The sequence below is a fragment of the Branchiostoma floridae genome, chromosome 11 (genome assembly GCF_000003815.2).
Source record: "Branchiostoma floridae strain S238N-H82 chromosome 11, Bfl_VNyyK, whole genome shotgun sequence".
Lineage (NCBI taxonomy): Eukaryota > Metazoa > Chordata > Leptocardii > Amphioxiformes > Branchiostomatidae > Branchiostoma > Branchiostoma floridae.
The window spans coordinates 8180894-8191196 of record NC_049989.1 but is presented as its reverse complement, the minus strand read 5'-3'; the positions used below and the strand labels follow the sequence as shown (position 1 = coordinate 8191196).

At 39.3% G+C, this 10303-nt stretch overlaps 1 protein-coding gene across 1 annotated transcript; it reads left to right on the top strand.

Moving 5' to 3' along the window:
* Positions 1–242: 242 nt before the first annotated feature.
* On the top strand, positions 243–9393 carry LOC118426065 (4-hydroxyphenylpyruvate dioxygenase-like). The gene is made up of 14 exons (XM_035835320.1): positions 243–377; positions 482–508; positions 647–709; positions 2184–2288; positions 2811–2853; positions 3146–3228; positions 3762–3851; positions 4448–4554; positions 5226–5303; positions 5521–5683; positions 6701–6772; positions 7034–7156; positions 8036–8152; positions 8459–9393. The coding sequence occupies exons 1-14, from the start codon at positions 258–260 to the stop codon at positions 8531–8533; spliced, it is 1266 nt and encodes a 421-aa protein (XP_035691213.1). The 5' UTR covers positions 243–257; the 3' UTR covers positions 8534–9393.
* The last annotated feature ends 910 nt before the right edge of the window (positions 9394–10303 follow it).

Genomic DNA, 10303 nt, shown 5'->3' with positions numbered 1-10303 from the left:
ACCAACAAAAAAGAACCACCACAATCATTATCTACCTTCAATGGAGTTTTTTTCCACCTGCCGCACTTTTTCTAGATACCTACGTCACTGCAAGGCGCGTGCTCGACACCCGGTTCACCTCTTGACCTTTGAAGACTATACCATTTCATTCAGGGGTACCACTCTGTCTCTTTTTACGTAAATGTACATACACATAGACAGTAACAAATTAGTCGTGACAAAGACAATCTAATACTCATATCTGATGCTAAGTTATCATGATTGACGAAGATAAATGGCATAATGTGACACCACAATCCCACCTTTCTGGACTGGCCCATCACGTGACACCCCTAGACGTCACCATTCTCGCACCTCACAAGGGCAAACACAGCATGGTAAGACGTGTGCCACGATTTGGTGAATGTGGCTGCAAAACTGAACCATTTACTGGCCTATTTATCATGGATCTGACAACTAATGATTTCCTTTTCCCTTTCAGACAACATACGAGGATAAAGGTGCAAAGGTAAGTGACGAATCACAGTAAAAACCGCAGTAGATGTTTGAGGAATAGTCCGTATGCCTGTGTAGTGCTCTCGTGGCTTTCTGACTGGACCAACCTTCGATTTTATCTAAAGCAGATTTACTTTTCTTTTTTTTTCAGCCGGAGGCGGGCAGATTTGTCGCCTTCGACCATGTCACCTTCTGGGTTGGAAATGCCATGCAAGTAAGTCTACTGGTTTTGTAAAATGTATCGTTTATTAATCGATAATCGGTTGTGTACGTGAAGATGGTACATCCCAAAATGGCGCCAGGCATTTGCGTCCTTGTCTCTGATTGGTTGGGAAGGGAGGTGTGTCCAAGGCGTGTCATAATTCATCTGGGCTAGTCCATTTAAAAACAATATTGGGGCATAAAAATATTTCTGTCCCAGTTGAACAAAATATAGTTTTAACCCCATATCTTAATGTGTTAAAAGGGTCTGAATTATGATCTATACATTATTCAAGTACTCTACTATTTGAACTTCATTCTTCAACCAGCAGTTGTCAATTGCAAGTATAAACTGCTGTAGTTTATTAGCCTCTACCAGGCTCCGTGGTTTGATGGTCTAATTGTCGAAATTGGACAAATAGAGTCAATAGAGTCAATAGTACGCATGGACCTACTCTGCCGGCTGACTCCCCTAGCGTACTATTGACTCTATTTGTCCAATTTCGACAATTAGACCATCAAACCATGGAGCCTGGTAGAGGCTAGTAGTTTATGGGTGCCAGACAGTGCACCCATGTCACTGATTGGCTGAGGATGTGTCCAAGGCGTGTCATAATTCATCAGGGTAAATTCTAGCCTGATTTAATCGTGCTTCTCAGGCCCGTCGTACATTGCCGCGCCTAAGCTCCGGATAGCGGAGTTTGCGTTACACAGACTAGGTAAATTCATGTATCATAAATTTTATATTTGTGCTATTTCCAGTTCACAAAACAATTCTGTAGTGCAGTTGTAATGTGATGGAAATGCATATTTATGGTGTCATAATTTTCACAGGAGAGGTCAAATGTCAAAGCAGAAACCATTAAAAGTACCATAAAGTTTTAAGATTACAGTATTGTTTAATTATCCTTTCTGTTTTTTTCAAGTCTGAACTGTAAAAATGCATCGTACGAAACAGCTTCAGGGATCCAAATAATTTTATTTTGCTACATGCAAAATTGCAAGTTGGCAAAAATTTTATGTGCCTTTTGAAAAATTTACATGCAAAATACAACCAGTCTATACTGCAATGTTCTAGCCAGCATCCATCATTCCATCCTTTGGCGGAATTTTGCTGCTCAGGACAGATAAGAACTTTGCCCATTCTATCCCTTTTGACAGACAGAAGTCGGCGTATAAGAATGTACTACTAGACAGAACTTGACATTTTGGAAAGATATCCACATAATCAGCATGTTTCAAGCACAAACAAGGAAGAAGGAAAAAGAAAGACGTCCATACAAAATGTATGTCGTTCTGTCTAAGAGTAGGGTGTCTAATTCCTCAGAATTTCTACTATGCTATAGGTCAGGTATTTTCATGATGCAAGATTGCAAGTTAAGAATATTCTTACGTGCAAATCTCAAAAATTATGTGCAAATTGCAAGTTAAGTATGTGTATTTCGAACCCTGAGCTTGTCCCTTGATTGGCTGTTTGGTTTTTTTAGGCTGCGTCCTGGTACTGTACGCGGATGGGTTTCACGCCGTACTGCTACAAGGGTCTGGAGACGGGGAGTCGTGAGGTGGTGTCACACGCCGTGAAGCAGGGAGATGTAAGGACTTCTCCATCTATTCTTCAAGCTCACAACAAGCTCTTCTATTCCATACTTTATAGATTTGAGAAATCGCTATAGAAAACTTTCAGATGTTGGACAATAGGAGAAGTAAATGAAACATTTGAATCACATCTGTGCATGTAGGCTTAACATTGTTTGGTTCATCAAACTGTATCAACTGTTTGTGTGTTTTCCTCAATACAAATGCAGGGAAATGCGATGATGCTCACATCACAAAACCTTCTCGTCATTTAGCAAGATGAATTAGCCGATATCTCCTAGATTCCTTAAAAGATACCAATATTCACAATAGAGAACTTTTACATTTTAATTTTCTATAGAACAATAGACTAACTGAATGCATACGGTTAAGTGAAATCTGCAGACTTGTCATCTTGTTTTTTGTTGTTATTGTCATTTTCTCATTGACAAAAATGCATTAAAGATCTAGCTACTAGTATTACACTGTTGTTTCACATTTCTTCCTTGAATCATAAACTTTTGATGTCTCTCCCACAGATCATCTTTGTGTTCCAGTCTGCCCTGAACCCAGGAAATGAAGGTTTGACTGCTGTATTTGTTGTTTGCTTTTTGAGATGTATCATTCACATAACTCATGTAGTTAAACTGTTGTGTATGTATTGTATACAAGTTGCCATACACTGTATACTCTACAGTCGTCGTGCAATAAAGTTCTTCTTCATGTCCATGTTCATAGAAGACTATGTTACCAGAAATTTACCTTTAAACTAATTGAAATTTGACTGACATTAAATATTGACAGTAACTAAGTAAGTACTGTAAAGAAAAGCAATGCTTGTCTTGTTTTGAAACATGGTTTCTTCTCTAATCAGAAATGGGTGATCATCTAGTCAAGCATGGGGATGGAGTCAAAGATGTCTCCTTCAGTGTGGAGGATCTGGAAGCCATTGTTAAGGTGAGGATACCACTTGAACCGATGTAAAGGTGTACGTTTGATACTCCCTTTGTAGAGATGAGATGTGAAAAGCTGAGTATATTTCTAAGCCATGACCATATTACTGGTACGTATACATTGTATGGTTTGACATCATCTTCATTGCAGAATATTTTTTTTTATATGAGACACACTTAAAAGATGAATGAGTTAAAAAGAAGACAACTAGGCCAACCCCTTAATCAGATCAGTAAAATCTGGAGAGGACAATGTCAAATTTATGTACATATGACTTTTGATACATACTGTATAGCACTTTTACAATAAATCTCTGTGTATGTTGCATGTATCTTTTGAAAGCAAGAATTAGATATTGATATGTCGTCTCTCCAAAACTATAATGTATACAATGCGAGTTATAAATTATATATGTTAGTAGTCAAAGATGTTGTTCCAGCAGTCTACCTAAGAAAAAGGCAGCTGTACAGTGTACATCTACGTATCACTTGTGATTAAAATTGGCCGTTTTTGAATTTTGCTGTTTTTACCCACAGTCTGCCAAACAGCGAGGAGCGGAGGTGGTGAGGGACATCTGGGAGGAGTCGGACGATGGTGGGACTGTCAGATACGCGACCGTCCAAACGGTACACAGCTTAACGCACCATAAACATTTCATCACTCAATAGCATTAACTCTTGGCATCCTTTGATAGATGAAAGCCTCCAATACAAGCCCTTTTGCAGGTGATATCATTTGTGCCATGTTAGAGTACATTAAACACACTCCAACATGCTGATACTGGGTTCAAACTGTGATAATTATGACGTCAAGAAAAGACCTGTCTTGCCTAATTGGATTTGCTATCAGGGCTCGAAATACTGGGTGCATGTGCACCCAGGTGCACCCAAAATTGGAGCTGTGCACCCAATTATTTTCTGTGGGTGCACAGGGTATTTGTATGTAAAGATATCAAAATATACTAGTATATAACATATTCTTGACATCTAACTTAGAAAGAGGATGGAAATGTCTGTCATGGTAAAGAATTTGATAGCTTGTAACTAAGTTTTATTATTTAAGTTATTACTTGAATTTAAGTAGTGCACCCAAAAATGTTTTAGTGCACCCAATTTTTTAAGCTGGGTGCACCAGTGCACCTAATCCCAAAAATGAATTTCGAGCCCTGGCTATGCAAGTGCCACTACATTTGGATTAATGGCACCATGTGTTGTGTGTGCAGTATGGCGACACCACCCACACATTTGTGGAGAGAGGAAACTTCAGTGGTATGTTCCTGCCCGGGTACCGGAAACCCCTGAACACGCAGGACAAGCTACTGGAGAAGCTGTGAGTAAAAACGCTACTTGTTGTATTGTCAATAATTTTGATTCTAATTTGATAATATTAGATTCTCTTTGAATGAATAGTTAGCCTGATTACATCCCTTCAAAGAATCAGTCCTGTAACATTTACATGTAAGTTTCTATACAATGAAGTTACTCCAATGCTAGCCTCTCGGGGGTGGTTCCCTTTTTTGAAACACTTACAGTTCCCGAGTTAGAGGTCTTAGTCTACACATCTTGCATAAAGGGACTTTTATGGCCATGAACAGCACCAGTTTATATTGTACTGACCATAGATAGTCACTAGTGCCTTTTAGTTAGTCTAACACAAACATGTCCACACTGCTTTCCATATCCCTATATACCCCTGGAGATTGTGGCTGGCTGCCTATGAAAAGTCTCTACATGTAAGGTTCGTTCACCTTTATCCGCGGGGTAACCTATATCTGTTGTGCTGCTAAACAGGGTATCCAGGGATATCAAGTTGATGGACGGTAGTTTCAAATTGTGCTATTTTCAAAATATTGCAGTTTCAAACCACCATCTGTTGACTTGATACCCCTAAATACATCGTTCTTTAAAAGAACGGATAAAGGTTACGCTACGGATAAAGGTGAACTAGCGTTACTACAAGAGAGTCTAGTCACTGAATATCTTAAATATATTTGTCCATAGACCAGACATCGGACTGAAGTTTATCGATCATGTCGTGGGAAACCAACCGGACGAGGAGATGACATCAGTCGCAGACTGGTGAGTAAAATAATCAAGTACATTCTTTTATTAATTCAGCATCTTGGTCTTCGGGACTGAAAGGCCTCCAGAATTCTAGATGAAAAAGAACAGAATGTCAGAAGGGCCTGGCTTCAAAACTGTAAGAGAAAGTATGAAGATTTTTTTCCTCATTTTTCCATTTCCTCCCTTACCTGCAGGAGATGTTTTGAAATGTTTTTGGTACCTTCTTACACAGGTATGAGAAGACTCTACAATTCCATCGCTTCTGGTCCGTGGACGACAAGCAGATCCACACGCAGTACAGCGCCCTCCGTTCTATCGTGGTCACCAACTTCGAGGAAACAATCAAGATGCCCATCAACGAACCCGCAACCGGCAAGAGGAAGAGTCAGATCCAGGTGGATGTTTAGTTGAAAGCTCCATTTCTTGCAAAGAGTAAAGATACAGAAGCTTTTCACTCTTCAAAACCTCAATTAGGTCTGTGGATCTGCAAAACTTTTGGTACAGGCTAGGTTTAGGTACGCAGCTAACGCTAGTTCACCTTTATCCGTGGGGTAACCTATATTCGTATGTTTCAAAAACAGGCGTGTTACGTGATAGCAAGTCGACAGGCAGTGGTTTCAAACTAAAATATTGTAAAAATATTGCCGTTTGAAACCAACGTCCGCCGACTTGATATAGGTTACCCTGTGGATAAAGGTGAATCAGTGTTATACTTGTAACTATTCGGAAACAAATTTTGCCACGAGGTGATGAAATACATGTACATGTCATCTGTATTCTTCTGAGTAGTAAATATTATTTAGCACTGTACATGTTTCAATCTCAAGGCAAGAAGATTAATAATTTTTCTTAATTCAAGTTTCATATTGTCAGAGTTGTCATCTTTGAGATGAGACTTAGCTATCTAAGTAAAGGTATACTAGTAATTGCCAGTGCAGGGGTCAAAATAGTTTTTTCTGCATACCTGCACTGGTGCAGGTAACATTGAAAATCACCTGTACCAGACAAATTTTACCTGCACCACTCTGAACTTAAGAATTATGAATCACACTAAAATTGTTCAGGAACCATGCAGTGCTATTTTTTCTTTCATACTTTATCAATGGAGCGAATAACAATCCATACACACCTACATCACATATATATATGGGACATTTATGTATGAAACCCAGTACATGGACCAGTGCAGGTTAGGTGCAGGTAGACAACAGAAATACCTGCACAGCTCCAATTTTACCTACACTAACCTGCATATGCAGGTGGTATATCGAGCCCTGCAGTGTAATACATGTAGTTTGTTCAGGAGGCCTTTACCTGTACCTGAATGATTTCACAGGTACAGATGCAATACAAAGGTACAGATTGAAGTTTATGCACATATCTTAACTACATATACTTTGATATGGTTGCAGGAATATGTGGACTACTATGGTGGCGCAGGGGTTCAGCATATTGCCCTGAACACAAGTGACATAATCTCTGCCGTAAGCAATAAGTTTTTTCGTCTCTTGAAGTTTTATTAAATTTATTTCCTCCAACTTTCAATTAAATCTGCAATGCTTATCTTTTTCAGTTAAGAGGGTGATGTTTTAATTTCTATTTTGATTGCTGGGATTGTGCTGTCATTGGATTGTAACACTAAGACAGCTTCAAAAATTGCTTGATGATTTCGTAGGAAGTTGTTGACTGTATTTGATTTTAATTCTGATTTTAACGTTTAACACGCTGTTATGTCCTATCTCTAGATCACCAACCTCCGCGAGCGTGGAATGAACTTCCTTGTCGTGCCAAAGACGTACTACAAGAATCTTCGGGAGCGTCTCAAGACTGCCAAGATCAAAGTCAAGGAGTCACTGGATGTCATTGAGGTTTGCAGACTACTTAAAACCAATGTTGAACTCCACAATGTACCTCTTTGTAGTAGTAGTAGTAGTAGTATCCAGTATTTGATTATACTTTGATGCATCTTTATTATTTGAATTCTTTACAGTGTTTGTTTGTTTGTTATGTACATATAAGGTTTTTACTGATTTTCCATATCAATTGATAAGCCAGCTGCTGACTGCCATATGTCGATGTCACTATTTGCTGTAAGAAGTAGTGCCAGGTGTACTAGGGGCAGGGGGTGGCTCATCCCCCGTTAAATTATTAACATTGCTGGCACAGGGTGGACTACAACTACCCAAAGCTCATCTACAGTACAAAAAGAAATCCCTTTCATGTAGTGGTGCAGTATTGTGGAACTCACTTCCAGCTAGAGTAAAAGCAGCAGTCTCTGTTGAATCTTTTAAACACATGTACAAAACCGAATGCCTTACCAGTTAACAGTAAGTTATTTTTGCTTTGTTGAAATATCATTGATATACAAATTCCATTCTCTACCTTATTTACTTTATTTATGATTATGAGTTTGCTTGTATTGCCAATATGTATTACTTTGGTTTCGTTATATTATATTTTTTATGTTCGATGTTGATTTGAACCATTGTTTTATATTAATTTTTGCAGGGTGCATTGAAAACCGCCCCAGTGGCAACATGTCGTTCCTGGGTAAATAAATAAATGAAATGAAATGAAATGAATCCCCCTCCCGAAACCGAGCCCTTCCAAACAAAACGTGCCACTATCTCTAAGTAATCTTATCAAATACACCACCTGTAATTCCAGGTTCAAAAGTGATTGATGAATTTTGAATGAAACAAGAATACTGATGTTTTTTTGTTTGTTTGTTTTATATGTCTGTTCAGAAACTGCACATCCTGATCGACTTTGACGACAATGGCTACCTGCTGCAGATCTTCACCAAGCCGGTAGAGGACCGCCCCACTTTGTTCCTGGAGGTCATCCAAAGGCACAACCACACGGTGGGATACAATACTTATCAGTCAGTTGTAAAATACTTACTACACTGTATAAGAAGAAGAACTTTATTATTGTGTGACAATTGTAACAGGTACAATGTATGGCAGTCTGTAAATACATGGGAGTTGAACTTGGTGCTATTGCTAGAATCTAACAACTTTCGAGTGAGAGATAGACATGCGTACACAAATGCTATTGCTTGAATCTAACAACTTTCGAGTGAGAAATAGACATGCGTATGCAAATGGAGACAATGCGGTATGTGATATGCACAACATTTAATGCACCTCCCTTTGTTGCTTTTGCAGGGATTTGGGGTAGGCAACTTCAAGTCGCTCTTCGAAGCCATCGAAGCAGACCAGCAAGCCAGAGGCAACCTGTGAGGACCACACCCCTGAACCCTACCCACAATGCTCCCTGTGTGGGTTCCCGAAAAAAAGCAACATAGTCTATCAGACTAAACATATCTAGTATATAGAGAACAACATGATTAAGAACCAGCCAATCAGCTTACAGTTGGCTGTGATTGACAGTGTGATTGACATTTGTGTGTTCTAGGTCTATAGTGCACCTCCCATGCAGACAAAATCCACACCTTATCAGGAAAATTTTGTTGGGATGTAGTTTTCAATGCTTACCTACATAGGTATCAAATCATGTGCGTTCTTGCTAATTTGAGACCAATGAGATCTAGATAATAATTTGTGTGCTACTTTGATTGGTCGAAAATATAACTAGATAACAGATTTAGTAAGTTAAGGGTGACATTGAGTGTGCTTAAGATTTGAGGTTGGTTTGAACTTAATATCAGTGTGACTCCTTTTAGTCCATATTAAATTGCCAGGATGGCCACTTATGGTTTTTCTCTTCAACATATGTTTTAGTGATTGTATTTTACTTGGTTGACCAAAGTAGTGGAGGAAGTTACAACAGGACTTCAATGGGTAGTGAAAAAAATAGACAGGATTGTCAAGTGGTGAAAGCACTTGAATAGTCAGTGTTGTTAAGGTATCTTTTCCTTTGTAAACACATACTACTTATTAACTCCTATAGTATGCACACAACATTGTTGCAATGTACAAATGTATGTAGAGTAGTGCCTCTCATTTAATGTATGGTAAATACTCAAAATGTACAGTAATGTTACATGCAGCACTGTTGAATAGATTAATATTGGTGTGGTTTGGATCCTGTGAGCAAAGAGATCTTTGCCACCAATAAAAGTTGCCAGCTGTGAAACTGATGAGTGCTTGATCCTTTTCATGTGTCATGAAATTGTTCCTTAAACGATAGCAAGTGTCTTGATTGTGGGTATGGTTGCCTTGCTGACTGCTTGATTTGAGTTCAAGGGACAATTAATGTCTCGTGTTACAAGTATGATACTCAACATGATCATACGTGTATGAAAGGTTAGACATCCAGGTAAACAAGATTCAAATATGATTCAGTCTCTACAGCTGGATAAAAAACAGAGATTTACTTCTGGATTCTGGACGTTTCCATTGATATCCATCACTCTTCTTCAGTCGCGTGGCGCAGCGGCGGCATTTGTGCCTCATGACCGAGAGGTTGCGGGTTCGAATCCGACTGCGTGTCACTGATCTTGTGCCCTTGGGAAAGGCACTTTACACTAGCCTGGTATCCAGCCATAATATAGCTCCCGAGTCTCTTCTCTCCTCTTTGCAAAGAGACTCGGGAGCTATATTACGGCTGGATACCAGGCTACTTTACATGGCATTCCTCACTATGCTCAGGTGAAAATGAGTAGCCGGTGCAATGGCCTAGTGGGTAGAGTGTTCGCCTTGCATTCGGAAGGTCGTGAGTTCGATCCCGGCCGAGTCATACCAAAGACTATAAAAAATGGTACATGCTGCTTTCTCTGCTTAGCACTCAGCATTCGGGAAAGAGTATGGAAGTTGAACACACACCACTACCAGTGGACTAGCCCCTTGCTGTAGTGATTGCGTTGTGTGTGGCCCAGGGCTAATGAAACAGAGATGGGCACCGCCCTTGGCCCTTGCAAACATGATTTACATTTGAATTACATTTGCATACTATCATTAGGAATTAGTGAATTAACATGTTCAACCATTTTTCTAGTTAGTTGTACACGTACTGAATTGTTCTGCCAGTTCATTATAGTGACAGTGAAG

Coding starts and splice junctions, on each gene's coding strand:
- LOC118426065 (XM_035835320.1), top strand. CDS start 258: ATGATTGACGAAGATAAATGGCATAATGTGACACCACAATCCCACCTT. Junction 4,555..5,225: donor GACAAGCTACTGGAGAAGCT/GTGAGTAAAAAC, acceptor ATTTGTCCATAG/ACCAGACATCGGACTGAAGT. Junction 5,304..5,520: donor ATGACATCAGTCGCAGACTG/GTGAGTAAAATA, acceptor CTTCTTACACAG/GTATGAGAAGACTCTACAAT.